At 37.4% G+C, this 18705-nt stretch overlaps 1 protein-coding gene across 1 annotated transcript; it reads right to left on the reverse strand.

Moving 5' to 3' along the window:
- Positions 1 to 783: 783 nt before the first annotated feature.
- Positions 784 to 17632, reverse strand: flot1a (flotillin 1a). Its single transcript, XM_036567096.1, has 13 exons — positions 17328 to 17632; positions 14088 to 14137; positions 13839 to 13914; positions 13677 to 13767; positions 11680 to 11823; positions 11439 to 11558; positions 11260 to 11355; positions 10550 to 10702; positions 8005 to 8186; positions 7796 to 7841; positions 7384 to 7521; positions 4507 to 4671; positions 784 to 4304 (listed from the first exon to the last, which is right to left on the reverse strand). Exons 2-13 carry the CDS (start codon positions 14128 to 14130, stop codon positions 4287 to 4289), a joined length of 1272 nt encoding a protein of 423 aa, XP_036422989.1. The 5' UTR covers positions 14131 to 14137; positions 17328 to 17632; the 3' UTR covers positions 784 to 4286.
- Between the last annotated feature and the right edge of the window lie 1073 nt (positions 17633 to 18705).

Raw genomic sequence — 18705 nt, forward strand, 5'->3', positions numbered from 1 at the left:
CCAGAACTTGTCCAGTGTTCTTTTTTTTTCCCTTTTTTGTCATTGAGTGTAGTCATTACGTATTCCCTCTCCAGAAAACCTTTTGAGGGAGAGAGAGAGTGAACTAATGGTGCAGATTTTGTTACCAGGTACTATTTAGTAGTGTGTTTTTTAACTTTTAATACCAACTATTACTGATTGTTGCTTTTAGTTATGCAATTATCATAATTATCCTTTATTAACGATTGGAAATTACTGTACATACACATAGAGAAGACTTTTTTCATTTAAAGAAAAGGGAAGGAAAGTCTCTCTGCTCCTGTTAAAATGCAATTTAAAAGAAAAAGTATTAAAAAGTAACATTAGAGAACAGAGTACCGAATGATAACGTATTTCTGAGCCATCCAATCACAGACATTTGTACTGCGCTTCCGATTGCAGTAAGCAGACTGTTGATTGGCTGGATCTTCCATGTGTAATCCTTGTTGTATCTCATTACGTGTCTTTGGAAAATAATACAGTTCTCAATATTAATTAATGTCTCCTACTACTCTTGTTAACTACTCTTTATGCTGACTTTGCTGTATAAACCATGCTCATTCATCTAAATAACTGTTTCTCCTTATATGAACAATAAAAAAAAGAAGAGACATTGCATTGGTCATTGAAGACTAGTGCTGTCAGTTTATGGTTAGCACTTAAAGGCAACTGGAAATGTAATTTCTTATGTGATCTCAGTATCCCTGAGATCATAATCAGTTTAGTCCCTTTTACTTGCCTTAAGAAAACAGATTACTGACAATCTCGAGATGTATTCTCATTTTATTATTATATAATTCAGGTATGTAGTGATATACAGTGATAACCAGCCCTCCTCCTGAAGATCTACTTTACAGCACAGTTTAGTTCATGTTCATGTAACTTGCCCCAACCAAAAAACGTACTTGAGTGGAAGTATGTAAAAGTAAAAAGTAAATCCCTTAAAAGATAAATTAAAAGTTTTCTTTACTATGGGGTGTGTTGCAAAGGGTCTAAGGGGCAGTAAAACTAATTAGCATAGTTGTGCACACTTGCATCTTACAATGTTATGAATTTAGTTGGATGTTTCAGTAAAAACAAATTCAAGTACATGGGAACTACAAAAGAAAAATCTCATGGTCTTTAGTATTTGTTATGAGTGCTTTTAAGGTCTAAATGAAAGTGTAAGGGTTAAAAAGTCTGTAATTGAGTACAAGTACTCCAGTAATTCTGAGGCGGCTTAAACAAGTTAGGGTTAAGTTCATGCAAGGAATGATTTGGGTTAGTATAGGCATGGACATGGAAAGTAGTTCCAGAATAAAGAGAAAAATATACTGTAAACTATTATTTTGTTAAAATATATTACACATACACTGCAGTATGGATCAACCAAGATATCAGTATTTATCATGTTTATTTGTGATTTATATATATTTATAACACTCAGTGAAATGGATATATTCAGCACACAATTTTTATCATAGGCTAACATGGATGACTATGCTGCACTTCTATAATGGTGCTTCAAGTGCATTTATTGATTAGGGAGAAACATGTGTTTTATATTTACTTAGACAGCTGAATGTGCTTGGAGGAGAACGCTAACTGCCAGTTCTGTTACGTCAGCTAAAAGAAGCTTCCGCTGGCTAGCACTGCGCTGAGTGATGGGGGGAGAGGGAGGGCCATCCTACACACCAAAGGAGAGCAAGGCCAATTGTGCTCTCTCGGGGTCCCGGCCACAGATGGCTGTAGCATCAGCGGGGATCGAGCTCGCAATCTCTTGATGATAGGGCCAACGTTAGTAATAATTTGCTTGCTAATCATCTGATGTAAAACCTAGCAACAACAAAACACCTACTTCAGATTCAGCAAAATGACAACCATATAGCGGAATATTTATGCTTGCTTGTTGCAAAGTTTACAGCAGCCAGCTCCTGAAAAATTTGGCAATTCCCAAAGTTCATACTTGCAGTTTCATGTACTTGTGTGCATGTTCATCTGTAATGAGAATAAAATGGTTAATAATGAAAAAAAGGCTAAATAAACCAATAAGACATTTACACTAGGTCAAACTGTCTTCTGGTGGGCATTTAAAAATCTCTAGTAGCCTATGTGGATGCATACATTGTCAGCTCAGAGCTTTTTCAGAAAAACAATTTTTCATCTTTTTTATTTCCACCCAAAAATATCATTCACATTTGCTTTTAACATTCTGTATCATTTAAATGATTTGGTTATGAGCAATTAAATAAGTTAAATATTTATCTATAAGCAACACTGCATTTACGTGCACTTCATAATCCTGTCGTAACAGCATACACTGATTTCCTAGATTTCTAGGAGTAACGCCTAGAAAACTGATAGAGAGAGCTGGATTTTAGCTCAGTAATCAACTTGTTGGCGCATGTATATTCTTACTCTGATTTCCTTCGTTTTCTCAGTTCGCACATGTGCGAACACAAGACCACAGTACTGGAAAAAGCAAGTAGCGTTTAACATAGCACCTGCAAGATGGCAACAAAACACTTTTGGAGCAACGCTTAAAACAACTACATGCTTCACAAAATGACGAATTTAAATATTCTTCATCTTCTAGATGATATCATATTTTCTGTGAACGTGACTCAAGGTTTGTGATGTGAAGTGGAATGATGAAGATTTTTATGTTACGTTTACATCACGTGTTATCCTAGCTGGTTGCAAAGCAGAAATCCAAATACTGCCTGACTCATGAAGACGCGGTGATTCCCCATTATCTGATAACTGAAGTGCATGTAAACGCACTGAAATGGATAGTGTAACAAGTGTCACTTTTTTTACATCACTTGAAAGATCACTGCAGTTAGGATTTATTTTTCTTCTAGAATTGTTTTTTTTTCTTTTTTTTAGAATAATGTTTGTTTGTTTTTTTTTTTAAATCTAACTTATGCAATATTAGTTGCTAGCAGCCCATAACAGTCAAATCTGTCATGCAACACTCAGCATTTTTCTAGTTATCCGTTGTTTTACATGATTGTTTGCAAGAATTTAAAACATGGCTTAATGAAGTTGCATCATAATAACATGGTTTCTTTAAAAATAACTTAGTAGAATTAGTCTTTTTTTGTGTTTTTAGTATTTAAGGATCAAGTAATCATATAACTACATAATTTCATTCCAAATATTAACATTAAATAAAATTAATTTCATATGACTTCTTCCTTTTTTTCTACTGGCATACAATGTTGCCTCAAAGCAACATACTCCAAAAGGATGCCGAATACATTTTTTTTGTTTTGTTTTCAATGTTAATATTTAGGATTATTTCATGCAAGAAAACCTGACATATTTTGCTTTCATAATGTGGGCAGTAGAGGGTTAACATTTTGAGAATGTCCGTATACTTATGGCTTGCGCACTTCTAATGACTTCAAAAATAAGTCAAGCTAGTGTACACTTAAGCAAAACCACTAACTGCAAGTGTGCACTTTGGGGCAACCCAATAATTTAATTTATATTGGGCTTCCAAATCAAGTGTAAATTATTTAAAACCATTTGATCAATTAATTATCAATTAATTTCTGAAGTGTAAAAGAAAGTATTGCTAACAAGCACACAGTTGTTTATATAAAAATACATAAAATACTGGCCCATGACAAATAGCTTGACTAGACATCCTGTCTTTGTATTTTTTTAGTTATGAAATCACTACTAAGAACACTTTGCAAAAACTGGCATTGGAACTGGTACAATTACTAATATAAGAGACATAAGAGAGATGTGCCATATTCAGATAATTAGGTACCAAAAATTCTGTATTATTTACCTTTGAATACAAGCGTCATGCAACAGAAGTCTTATTGTTAAGGGGTATCAAGATATATGATACAATCACAATTACAAATTTAAGGACAAATATCGATACAAGGCAATAAGGTAACAGTATGAGCTTATACAGATAGATACAGATAGACTCATGATTGTGAAGAAACAGCATCTTGGTAACTTTGATTAAAGGCTTCATACTTTGGATTTGGTCACTAAACTGCAACTTCCTTAAATAGCTGTTTCACTACTTACACTGCACTGGCATGTTACAATTTACTGAACATTTTGGGCTCAGCAGCAAGGCAAGTTAACAGGCAGTGATGGAGAAGAAAGATATGACAAGTAAGATGAAATAAAGAGGGGAATAACAGGACTGAACACACGATGTGGTAATAGAGAGACATTAGGAAAGACAAAAATTAAGAGGAAAAGATTGACAAATGCGGATCTGAAGGCTGAAGGTGTCAACACAGTGTCGGCGTTTAGCCAGTTCGGGCCACCTGCAGAATAAAGAACATGAGGTTTGATTATGCTCATTTAAATTGCTTACCAACGCAGAGTAGGTGTATAGGATTTGTTTTCCACTCAGTTCTAATGAGTCACTCTCCTTTTACTCACCACCATATTTTAAACCACCACAATGCTCAAGTAGGTTATAAATGTTCTGTGTGCATGTGTTGCATTTTATTCAAGTATTCTCACCTGAGAGATGTTGACTCCTGTCAATTTTTCAATGGTCTCCGGAAGCCTGGTCATGATATCCAGTACTTCACCAGTCAACTTGGCCGCACCCACTTCTGAGCCACCACTTGAAACCATGGTAACCTTATTGGCAGCTGACAGAGGCTTGCTGATCTCCTCTGCCACCTAGAGGACACATTAGATAACAAAGATAACACATTATGAATGTGAAAGCCCAGTGAGTCAATTTTACTATATCCAAATTTAAGACTTTAGATTTTGAGACTTTCAAATGTACACTGGTACCATTGGGAATTGTTTTATTTTCTAGTTTTCTGTTCTTTTTTCTTGTTTTAGTTGATATTCATTGGTAAGCAGTGTTAATGCTAAAGTCTTCTCTTGAGAACTATGTTATCATGGTTTGAACAACAACAGCAAGTTGCCTTTTACAACACTTCCTAAGGACAGGAACAAAACACTCTGTTTACGATATCAAGTCTGTCCTTTTTACAACAGGATTCAAATCTCGGAGAACATCCACTCTGTTCTTTATGACTCTCTTGGGGGTTGGGAGATGTACGGTGTAAAGCTCTAGGTCCAAAAACTGTTCTTGAGACTAGGGTTTGTAGAAGAATGGACAGCACGCTCTCTTCAAATAAAGAACATCTTTTTTTTGTTAACCCTGTTCTCCTGACTCTCTTTCATGGAAAAGACAAAGATTTACAACAATGGTGACAAAGATGGGATTAAGTCAATATCTTTCTCTCACTGCAGCAAAATTGTATGCGAGACCTAAGAATCAGGAGCAATGTTTTATGGTTCTGAGCAAATGTGTAAAGGACCTTGATGGGTATGTTCAGGTGTTCAGACATTGGCACTTTTTTGTAAGAACAGAGCGACAACACTATCAGTGTCCTGCAAGCCAAAGTGGAATTGCTTGAAAAAGAGAAAGATGAATTGCTGAACCATACTAAGACAAGGGAAAAGAAAGTGAATCCCTCCCTTTAGAAAGAGCAGTCTTCTTCCAGTGACAATGAAGGCAGTTCTGATCAAGGTGGTCTTGATCTGACTGTTACAGAAACAGCTACAGTGGTAGTCAAAGGAGGAAAGTTGAAGACAGGGAAGTAAAAGTAACCATTAAGCATGAGCCTCTGAGCGCAGAGCAAATAAACTGCTTGGCAGAAGAATGCATTCAGAATGATAAAGAAAGTCAGTATACTTAGTTTTACTGCATGGGAGCTATTCTGATTGTGCAGCCATTGAGGATGTGATGAGCAGTAAATTTGGCATTTCTCAAAGAACTGATGTCGTGATTTCATAAGTGTGCCAAAGTCTTCCTCATGAAAAAAGTAGTTGGCAAGACAGAATTAAAGTAACGATACCTGCTGTGGGAGCATATTTATAGGCAATTACACAAGATCATGTGGAAAGCACTGTGAATCATCATAAACCACACACACAACCTAAGCTGCTCATCCTCCTGGGTTGCGGGGCTGAAGCCTATCCCACTGCTCACTGGACGGAAGGCAGGAAACATTAGCATCTCAAATTGGCCTGACAGCATGTCTTAGGAAAACCTGAGTACCTGGGGGAAACCCACGCAGACAACATGCAAATTCCACACAGAAAGGACCATGGTCACCCAGCCAGGACCCTTCTTGCTGTGAGACGACAGCATTACCCTCTGCCCCACTATGCCACCCCCAATCATAAAGGGTTTAGGGGTTTAAGGCTGCTGCACTGGGTTCTGTGTAACCTGGCGGTTTATGACTGTATGTCCTCTGAAAGACCATGGTGGCTATTGGTTCAGCTCATGTAGGTGCAATTACTGCCCAGGAAAGATTTAAAATTTATTTTGCTCTCACAGTTTATAAAGTTTTACAATTGCCTTTAAAAAAGTTTGGATCTTTATTCCTTATCATTGATAATTTCAATAATGTTAGTTAGTTACAAACTGGTCTAATGTTTCCCCTGTTTCCCCTAGCTGTTAATGTCTGTGGTAAAACCATAATGAGCAAATAACCTTAACAGTTGAGACTATGTTTAAACATAACTGGAGTCTGTTACAGATGTTTGGTTTTGTTTGTGAAACATAGGTTCATGCTCTGGGTGATGCTGTACTCTCTCCCTTATTGTAACTGTCATATCAAAAACTCCAAAAAACATTTGAAAAGGCCAACTTCTTATATTGTGAACATTTCATGATAAATAGGCAAATAAAAATCATCCAAAATTACTTGACTAAAATATCTTTACATTAATAGACAGTACTGTGAAAAAGTTATAGTCCACAAGTGATTTATTCTATTTCCAGTCAAACTGGAAGCAAATACAAAATATTTATTTTTCAGCATCAGGAAAAAAAGTAGAAAACATATGTTAATCAGCAATTTATACAAACACCTGAACAACTAAATACCATCAGCTTCTACGTGTGTACAAATTTTCTCTGTTTTTGTCCTTTTCTGGTCTCTGTAATGACATCTTGACCACTACACATCCTTTCAGACTTACAGTGCTTGTCTTTCACAATTTTTCAGATCTTTTTCTTCTATCTCTCAAAGATGAAAGTACTGTCTGATTATAACAGTTTTGATGGGCTACCAGGCCTTGCATGGTTGTTAAGAGTCTATTTTCTCTCCATCTTTTAATCATTTTTACTACAGTTTTGGAAACTCCTGTGTACTTATTTTCCTTTGACTTTCCTCCATGTTTATGCAGATGCTATTTAAAGTTATATCTCATCTCCTCAGGAATATCTCCTGTAAAATTAATAACTTGTACTTAATGACCATTTTGACATAACTTTCATTGCAAATTAAATACATTAATAGTAGACCTTTTTCCTGTAGGTTTTGTTACTACAGCATCGATTTGCACACATACACACAGTCTTACCTGTGGCAGTTTTTCCAATAGCATATCCACCATGGCTCCCTCCTTATACTGCTGGAAGGCTTCAGCCTTCTTTGCCATCTGCTCTGCCTCGGCACGCCCTTTAGCCTCCACAGCAAATGCCTCAGCCTCTCCTCTCACCTGAAGGGAGAAACTTGTAACTCACTGTATTTATTTAATACAAGATATCACAAATGAACATGCATGCAGTACATGTCAATTATACATACTATACTACTATATTTTAAATATACCATAAATGCTGTATTTTGATGTAGTGAAACCAATACCATGAAATTTAAATCAAGACTAAGTTTAATACTTGTCTGGAACACCAGCCTTGAGACTTTTAATCTTTGTTTCTAAGTGATGCTGGCCAGCTGAGTGTAGCTTTAAAAGGCTACTGTTTACTCACTCTAATGGACTCTGCCTCAGCCTCTGCCTCCATGATGAGCTGAAGACTGTATTTGTCATAAAAAAAGAGAGACACAGGAGAATGAGAGAGCGCACAAAAAAATAATAAAACAGCTGCCATCACTTTTTGTGGTGCTCTTGGTGTTACTGACCATTACTGAAATCTAAGTAGTTATTGGTCACCTAAAGACCGTAGCTACTTAGACTTACCGTTCGGCTTCTGCCAGCTTCTCCAGGCGGTATCTCTCAGCCTCGGCTGGTTTCTTGACCTTGGCCTCCAGCTCCTTCTCTCTGCGTGTGATCTCCTGCTCCTGAAGGGTGATCTGCTGGGTACGCTCCACCACCTGCACTTGCATTTTCTCTTCCTCAATACGCTGCTTTGTCTTAGCCACCTAGAACAAACAACAGAAAGTAGTTGAAGAGATGCATTAGTTTGTGCAAAAGGCCAGCCAAGAATTGTTTAAACCTATTTATCTGAACAGTAAACACTATATAACATTAAAATAAATACAAATAAACATAAATACAGTATAATGTAATAGGATTTTTGTTGTTGTTTTTGAAAAAGTTTTAATATCTTGGGTTACTAATAAAGAAGAGCATAGGTTTTGTTCTTGGTGCATTCCAGTCACTGCACAGATTTGTAAAATTCCATCAGCAGCATACCTGGTTTACTTTAATAAAGAACTGATTAAATTAACTAGGTAGTTGATGGCAACTGTAAATACTGGACATCCTTGAGGAGAGGTTTGGAAATGGTTAAGCTAACACAGACACCCACCAAATCACAATTTTTTGATTATTTGTACTCATTCTAATGTTCTTGTTTTTTTTCAAAAAAAAAAATTCTTACTGCCTATATAAATAAGACTTTTAGACAGTGCACAGTACATATGGGGCCAGTTTCCCAGACCCAGATTAAGCCTAAACCTAGACTACAAAGATGCTAATGTTTTTCTAGCAATAACTAATAACATTTAAACAAAAGCTTCAAACATTTTGCCTTGTTGGTCATCCCTGCTACAGTAACCAGTATAGACCAGCATAGCTGATCACAAGCAAAAGCAGCACATGCTGTGTTTTGGATACTGACATGCTCGTCAACCAGCATTACTATGCTGAGTGACCCGCTATACCAGCACCAGACCAGCATGGAACACATGAGAAAGTTCATATGGCTTCTTAATCGACAGGTGAATTCTTCAAATTCACACTTCAAATGTCATAGTTACACCCTGGGCTATTTCCAGGTTATTAGTCACTTAAATAATCAGAACTACAGCACTGAACTTAGCTATTCAATTCTGGGGAGAAAAGATCTGTTTCTGATATTTTTCCCCAATGCAAGATTTAACTTCAATCACTGCATTATGTATCCTATTTGTTACAGAAGACTTAGCCGTAAACCATGGACTTAGTGAATGTGATTAGGATACAAACAGACATGCTAGCCCAAGGACACACTATGTTACCGCAGGAACAATGAGAGCAAGGACAACATGGTTGGCAACTGCAACAACAGCTGGAGCCAGACCATGCCACTCTAAACAGGATACCAAGCAAGGACTTAGAAAAGAATACTCAGAGACGAAGCAAAGGTGAAAAGTGGCCTTTTAATTGCACAAAACTTAAAACAAAACGCCACACTAGAACTGAAAGTAACAACTACATTTCAATGAGCTTCTAACAACTCTAAGGGTTCTCTCTCTCTTTCTTTGGTTCTCTACCATTAGCCCTCCTCCTGTGTGCTACAGAAAGAGTTGTTCTATAAACTGTACATACTCCTTCCCTGAGTTGCCTGAGATAAAAGCAGCATCAGAAAATGGACAAGGCAATTAACGGAATTCAGCAGCACCAGTCATCTTATGGACATTTGTCCATGTTGATCACTGCTAAGCCTCCTTATCCTCTGGCATCAGTCACCACTGTTCCTCATTCTGCTTCTTGTGTCTTAAAGGCAGTCATCAATTTTTGGTGGATATTTACTGAAGCTAACTGTTTTGAAACTCAGTCAAACAAGTACAGCCCCTTCCCTCCAAACATCAACCCTAAACATATGCGCAAACACAACCTGGCTCAGCCACAGAGACCAGATGCCAAAATGTGAGGAGAAATCCAGTGGCATAAATGGCTTTTCACACTCTTGCATTTTCTACTTCAGGAGCTCAGATTCCAACAATGCTTTCTGTGTCTCAGGTGTACCCATCTTTCTCAGACAGTTTATGCCCAATTACAGCAGCTTTAGTCTTGCTGGCCAACCAGTTCCTGGCTCCTGCAGCCTTCATCATTTACCTAGCTTCCAACATGTCTTCCTGACCTCTGATGTGATCTTTCTGGTTGCTGTGTTTTGCTTTCCATGAACAAAGCCTCTGTTGCCTTCTCATGAATTTAGCCTGTGGTGAGTTTCTAAACATTACCTCACAGGTCCCTGGCTCACTGATCATTGCCCCTCAGACTCTGGGTTCTTCCCAGTCTCCCCAGAGGTTCTAGTGTTTCCCATATTTTCAACAACCTAGTCAGCCTGTGTTCACTGGCTAAGTATGGCTACATGTACCCGAAGTCCCATTGTGAACTTCGACCAGGATTATTGGGGGAAAACACTATTACACATATGCGCATATTTGCTATATCCCTTGGCTCCTAAGCAGGGTATGGCATTAGTTGGAACCTAACCAATTCTTTTTCATTGTGAGTGTGTACATGTGATTTCTCAAGTGTATTTTTTCCCTTTTGTTCTACTTGATGTAGTATTTACCTGAAGCTGGTAAGCCATTTCAGATTCTGCTTTTTTTGTGTTGACCTCAATGTCATAGGCAGCTTTCTTCAGCTCAAAGTCTCTCTGAGCCTTAGCCATCTGTATCTCATTCATGTACTGAGCAGACACCTTCTCCTGCAATGCATGAGCCTCCTACAGAAAGTTACGCATGGAAAAAAGAAGGAGAGTTTGAAGGTTTAGGGCAGTTTCAGGCTAGATTTACACAAACTTTTACTGAGTAGCTACCATTGCTAACACTGCTTGTAGAGAGTAGGCTAGCAACATTTATGAAAGCTCAGAAACAATGTCTGTCCAATGGCATTAACCCAGTGGGGCAACTGAATATTTAACTATCCACTGAGCATAAGGAGCAGGTATTATTTGTGATGCATTGTTTCCAAAAGTACACAGCTATGTCTTCTAATTAGTAAAACAGAAGAACTATTTTACGGTGCACCCATTGCTGACACAGGTGCTCACACTTGCACACATATAGCTTGTGAAATCTCCACAGAAAACTCCCTTTTAATACCCTTGATATTAGAAGAAACATGGGTTGAACAGGTGTCTGAAAACCTTTCAAAATAAATTGCGTATGTAGTGAGGGAGTACTACAATGCAGGCCAATAAATGGCTCAACCAAGAACAAAGGAAAGGCTTTACAAGCGATTAAAAATGGGAGAAAAGAGAGAGAGGCTGAATTGTCTCACCCTGATAACAGCGTCTCTTTTGTTTAAAGCCTCTCCAATACGGGCATCCTTCTGCACCTGAGCTGTACGAGCTTTTCCCAGAGAGTGCAGGTAATCCTGACAGAGGAGAGAATAAACAGTCAAAAAACTGCAATATTTACTTGAAAAGCTACATGTAACGTAAAGATATGTGTACACACCTGATCATCGTGAACGTCTTTGAGCGTGTAGCTGACCACACTGATGCCCATGTTGACAAGGTCAGACGAGGCCACCTTGAACACTTGCTCGGAAAACTTCTTACGATCTTTATAGATTTCCTTCAGAGCAGATACATGCCAGAGGTGACTTCAGTTTCTTAGATCGTTTTTCTTACAGATTTCAGTGGGCTAAAGGACAATCAACAGTAACTGATACTTTATAAAAATTTGTGTTTCCTACCTCCACAGTCAAATGGGCAATGATAGCTCGCTGATGGCCCTCCAGAGTTTCCAGGGCGATCTGTGCAATCTCTGCTTCAGATTTCCCCATGAACATCTGACATGCTGCTGCTAACATCTGCTTATTTTGCCCTTGAATCTTCATCTGGGGAAAAAACAACACTGTGGTTAACAACATTACAGTTGATGTCACTTTATAAAAATGGTAAAGGAAAATATTTTACGTTAGCAGCAACACAGTTTAATGGTTTACTGTCACATGTAGGCAGAAATAGGTATCATTGCTGATATACTGTATTTGAAATATGTTTCCAAAAGATGAAAGTGTTTTGCAATTTTTTTTGAGTCTGGAAAAAATAAAAAAGCATGTATTTTGACCCATGGCCCATTTCTTATTCAGGTGATTTTAGACCTACTAATCTCTTGTCGCGGTATAAGAATATTTTTGCATTTTCAAAATACAAAACTGTGTATTTTATGTGGATATACAGTGACATCCAAAAGTCTGATATCACTTGGAAAATATAGGATTATTTTCATTCAATCCTGCAAATAAACAACAGAAAGATTTAGAATTGTGAAAAGTTTTAAGTAAAACAAGTAAAAGGATGAAAAGTTGTTTAAGATTCTGTATTATTTCTAGTTCACTACTCAAATTTACGCCTGTTTGTGACACTGATCATGTTAAGGCCTTTGTACAAAAAGTTCCGATTTTTTTAGCCTTATTCCTTCCCTTGAAATTTGTGTTCAAATGACTTTCAGGTGGATTTGATCTACTCATCAAAGGCAGCTCCAGTGCATGCTATCATTCTATACCAATCTACAGAAATTCTTAAATTCATGTTAAAGGTGCAACAGAATGCTTTTATGAATGTATGTAAGCTACATCATCATACTATTTAATTATCTATGCTAGTTACTTGGAGCTTGCTAGTAGCTAACATTACCTATACTAGCCACCTGCTTTCAATCTCTGCAGGTTGTGACTGGGGTTGTGATACTAATAAAGTTGGAGCTGCCCTTCTCTTCAGTGTCAAACGCTGCTCAATTCTATCCACCTGCTTTCAATCTCGACAACAGCACAAATTAAGTAAAGGTTTTTTAGCTCACTACAAAACCTTCAATTTAAGATGATCTACCTTCAACTGTCAAAAAGTGGATAAAATCGCACAGTATGGCTAGCTACATGCAGGTTGTGATTGGGGTTGTGATACTAATAAAGTTGGAGCTGCCCTTCTCTTCAGTGTCAAACGCTGCTCAATATTATCCAAGGTTTGAGAAACTTTCTGGAGTGAATCATGCAGAGCAAACTAATGACTTTGAAGTAAAGTTGTCCAGGATCTTGTTAAAGATGTGGGAGCTGAAGTTGGCTTCCTATTCACGAGCTTCTTAATTGAATGTTCTGTTCCACCTTAAATGCTGCAATTTGTACAGGTGCCAGAATGTAACTGTAACACCACTTAAGGTGAATAGGAAGGGTATGAAAAGTGTATGAAAAGTGCTGACATCCCTTCCAAACCTGGACATTTCTGTCCATAGTCTGCCATTTTCATTGGTGTTGCTCTGTTGTTGGGCTAGAACAAGGGCTGGTATATGTAAATTGTGGAGGAGTAAATATCAATGCGTTAAAACTGTTATGTAACAGTTTAGGATTTTGGAATTGGCCCATCTTACCACCCTCTTTTACAAATGCAGGATTTGCATTTGAAAAAGGAAACAAAACTGTTTGAGATTCATGCCATGTCAGGTCCATGTACCAAACTCCCTTTTCAACTATGCCAATGTAAGTACAGTTTCCATTCTATGGCACCTTTAAAATTTCTAAGATTCTACTGTTAACTCAGACTGTTATGCAGATTAAAAAATAAGTGGTTTCAGACTTTTGGTCCCGAGTGTACTTTTGGTAAAGTACTTCATAGTTCATTTTCATACATTATGGTTGGGGCATTTTGTATTTTAGATACAGTATCCCTGCACGTAGAAAGAGAAAAAAGACACCTGAGCAATGCCAGTAACAGAGATAGGCACTCCATGACGCGTGTAGACTTTGTCACTCTTCACATTCAGAGTTAAAGTGTTGAGAGAGATCCTGAGAAAGAATACAAATGAATGAACTGTCTCGTTTAAAATACACAAAACACACAAAAAGACGGCTAATACCTCTGGATCTGTTGGATACAGGGAAATACAAACACTCTGCCTCCAGATATCATCAGTGGAGGAGAGCGGCAGAATCCTAAAAGGAAAAGAATATGAAAGCACATATCTCCGCAAATTAATCTGAAGATATTCTTAACAGCCACGTAATAGTATGCAAAGTAATAACATATATCTCTATGAACTGTATTTCTCTGATACAAAAACACATATATAACATAATATTTGCTAATAATTTGCATTTGTCATCACCTGATACCACCATAGCCTCATTTGGACCACAAGTGTAGAACATCTTCACACTTAGAGAAGAAAAAGAAAAATCCATTAAAGCAGTGGTTCAGTCAAAAATCAAATATATATCTTTTTCCACTTCTTCCAAATGTTCCAAAAATTGCTACAAGGCTAATGTAGCTAACACATAATGCAAGCTTAGAGTTACCAATTAACCTTGTGCAAACTACATGCCTTAATCATCACACACTTGCCTCAAACTGTGTAAAGCTGTTAAGTAATCTCAAATAGAATCACTTACGTTGTTCTTGATACTGTATAACACTAAAAAATAGCTAAACGTACATTGTACACCATAAAACAATAGAAATAGGCTTTCTTAAAGCCTGAATACTGACCATTTCTACAGACTGTATTTATCATACAGTGTCTTTAAATACAACAGCTTGTTTTGAATTCATTGTCATTAATTATTGAAAATCAAAGTATTCATATATATTTGGTTTTTTGGCCTACAATAGTTTAGCCCTGCCCATTCATAAAGAAATTATAAATTGTGTTGTTATAAGGAGTGTTGTTTTTTGAATGAAGCCTTATACATGGCATGGGCTTAGAAGAGATGTCATTTCCATATACCAGTATAAAAAAAGGGTGTTTAACGCTAAGGCATAAAGAGAGATAGGAAAATGATAATGTAAAATGATTTACAACCCTATTTCCAAAAAAGGTTTGGTCGCTGTGCAAAATGTAAATAGAAACAAATTGTTTTAACCCTATATTTAATTGAAAAAAATATAAAGTCATCACAGCAAATGGTAAAACAGATTTTTTTTGAAAAATATATGCCCATTTTGAATTTGATGCCAGCAACACAATTAAAAAAAAGTTTGAACAGGGATATGTTTCCCACTGTGTTACATCAACACTTCTTTTAACAACACTCTGTAAGCATTTGGGAACTGAGAAGACCAATAGCTGTAGTTTTGAAAGTGAAATGCTTTCCCATTCTAGCTTGATAGAGTATTTCAGCTGCTCAACAATTCAGTCATATTTTTCATTTCATAACGTGCCAAATGTTTTGAGTGACAGGTCTGGACTGCAGGCAAGCCAGTTTAGCACCTGGACTCTTTTACTAAGGAGCCATGCTGTTGTAATATGTGCAAATTGTGGTTTGGCATTTTCTTGCTGAAATAAGGAAGGCCTTACCTGAAAAAGACTGAATAGCAGTATATGTTGCTCCAATACCTATATATAGTTCAGCATTAATGGTGCCTTTTGAACTAATGCAACCCAATCATCATGGAAGCTGGCTTTCGTCGCTGATAACAAGCCGGATGGTCCCTTTCCTCTTTAGAGGACACAGCATCCATTATTTCCAAAAAGAATTTAAATTTTTGATTTTTCAGACCATAGGATACTTTTCCACTTTGCCTCAGTCCATCATAAATGACCTTGGGCCCAAAGAAGATGGCAGTGTTTCTGGATCCTGTTTATATATGGTTTCTTCTTTGCATGGTAGAGTTTTAACTTGCATTTGTGGATGCAGCAACATACTTTGTTTACAGGCAATTGTTTTCAGACGTGTCCCTGAGCCCATGCAGTGATTTCCACTAAAGAATTGTTTCTGCTTTTAATGCAGTGCCTCTGAGGGCCCAAAAATCACGACCATTCAATATTGGTTTTCGGCCTTGTCCCTTGCATACATTTTATACCCATTATTTTACACCCAATAAATGAATGAACCACATAGATGTAAGACATTTTTCTAAAATAATCTAATGTAACGCTAAAAACAATATATCATATTTATAACAATGACAACAACAACTATAATAAAACTATATACTTGACGCCCCTTGTGGCTCAGGTGTCCTAAGCAATTTCTACCACTTATAGCAAGAAATCGAATTGAGGGACTGATCAGAAACTGATCAGGTTTTCCCAGAGCCTGCCCTATATGCTGCACAGGGCCCTGCAAATTATGCAAGGCAAGTTTATTTATACAGCACCTTTCATGACAGTTGTTTTTTTTAGCATTACATAACTTTACTAGTCTTTTCTTGCCCCTGTCCCAACTTTTTTTGAAACGTTTTGCTGGCATCAAATTCAAAATTGGCAATTTTTCAAAAAACAATAACATTTTTTAGTTTCAACATTTGAAATGGTGTTTTTGAACCATTTTCACACATTCATTAAATATAAGGTTTAAATGACTCACTAATCATTGCATTCTGTTTTTTATTTAGTCATCAAAAGTGGACCTGAGAAAAAAACATAAAAATATGGACTGTTTAATGCTTCCCTGCTCCCAACTGTTTAGCCAGTTAATCTCTAATTAGCAAGCTATTCCTGATTTCATCTGATTCAATTGGGTGTGTTAGAGCAGGAGAAACACTGACTATGCAGGGGCAGTGGTACTCCAGGACCAGGACAGAAAACCACTGTGTTAAATCCCACTTTAATCACTTATTTAGGCTACTGGTTTCTCAAATATTACTTAAAAATACAAAAATAATTTTTAAAAATATCATGTTCAGTTGAGCATCTGGCAAATTTTAGACCATGTTTAGAATATATCAAATAAATTACATTTTGATGGACTTCCTAAAATAGTAGGTACAGCATATTTACTACTTGTCTAAAGACTACTATGCCATAGCATCAAATCCATCAAATTAATTTTGACTGAGCAAGTTGTTTATCACAGACAGTAACCTTGGTAATCAGTTAACATCATTCAGTCACATTCATGGAAATGCACTCGCTGCATTCTACTGACGCACGCCGTTATCTTTACGTGCCCTAGTCATTACTAAACTAGCATCGCCTATACATGCAGATTGTGCCCGGCATTAATATCTGGGAACATTTCAATCTCACGCTGGCTTAATATCACGCCATTTTCATGAGCTTAAACAGACGAATAACAAAAAATGCGTTTTGCGCAGTAACAGCCCTCTTAATAAGACAACTGAATCTACACTACACGATATCCTGTTCCAGCTAACGCATGGAAAATCACGCCCAGTAGACTATCGCATTCTGAGTGGTTTCAATATTACACGATATTAAAATAGCCTGACTTTGCGTGATATGTACTAGCCTACACTTGAAAAAAACTACAGCTAAATGTATTTCTTTAAAGCGAGGTATAGCCTGGGGAGTGAACAACATGAACCCAATGTTTACATTTTTTAACGCGTCACAGCGACGTGTCTTTCAGACTTAAGTAACCCAAGAAAAACGGAATCTGCTCACCGAGAGCTGAAATATCCGAAATATCTTCCTCGAATAAATGTTATAAAGACGGTTCTTCAACAGAATGGCAGTTTTCCCTGCTTTATCAGGTCGATGTGCAGTAGTCGGGGTCCTGTAAATCTAAATGACTGGTGGGTAGGCCTATCTATCGTTTCTTTTAGTCTGATCTGAGACCAGTCTTGTAGCTTCTGTTATGCTGGTTAATCTTAGGATTTGAACTGGACGCTGGTCCTGGATTACAGTTTAAACGGACCTTGCTATCTGGGGCGGGATAATGGCGTTTTCCTGGCAACACCACACCCCTCCCATCAAACGGCCGCCATCAGATGGCGGTGAAATGTAATATAGCGGTTCGTTTAGAAGGCTACAGTGTACAAAAATAATTGAAATAGAAAGATGGGAGGGATGTCACGCACGTAGTTTGGCAATGCACAACCAGATTCATCCTCAAGAAGTCTTTCTTTCGGACCTCTTTCCGAAGTGGCTTTCTTTTTGAAACAGGACGGCATCGAACGAGCACGACATTAACGATTATTTGATTTAAGATTGCTGAAAATAAGAAAACCTGCATGCATGCGGACTGTCAATGGTATGGTTTACGCATTACCCGCCCTGACCTCCCTGGGGCCCTAAGCAACATTCTACAAAGGGGCCCTTCTACCTGACCCGTGATCCTTGTAAACTAACTATCTGCAATTGCCACACAGTCACACCTGACACCCCAGTGCTCCCACCTTTCTCCATCCTTTGAAACAGTTTGCTCTATCTGTTGGAATAAGTGGACCCATGCAGAATATAATCTTTTTTATTCTTATATAAAAAACAATATTTATCAATCAATCAGTATTTGCTCCTCTACTGACAAACTTAAGCATAGCACGGGAAAAATTATAGATAGTACTGTTATTAGTTTTATCAGGGCTGCATCTGGGCTATTCAAGCTGGCACCACCAAATTTCCTTTTAAACATTTTCACAAACAAAATACTATTTATACTCTGCCTTGGCTGAATACGTGATGGTTATTATTTACTGAGAGATGTGCATCCTTCCTGTTGTCCAATATGCAAAGGAATCAACATTTTAAATTCAATATTTAATACATAGTCAATATCAATCCACTGCTCTCCGTTTTGCATTATTCCAGATTTGTAATTAAACATTGACTGAGATATTAGATAATTATTGTCTTGTTTCTAAATGATGTGCGCCTATGAGGAGTTTGCCATCACACCCATGTTGTCTGGACTGGTTTGGTCTCCACAGAGGCTGCTGCTGCTGCAAGTTTCATTTTGTGCATGCGTGACACGGTTAAACACCGCTGGTGTTCATCAAATGTAGCATATCATTTTGTATTTGTTAAATGTTACTTTTATTTG

This window comes from Colossoma macropomum, unplaced genomic scaffold, assembly GCF_904425465.1.
Source record: "Colossoma macropomum unplaced genomic scaffold, Colossoma_macropomum, whole genome shotgun sequence".
NCBI lineage: Eukaryota > Metazoa > Chordata > Actinopteri > Characiformes > Serrasalmidae > Colossoma > Colossoma macropomum.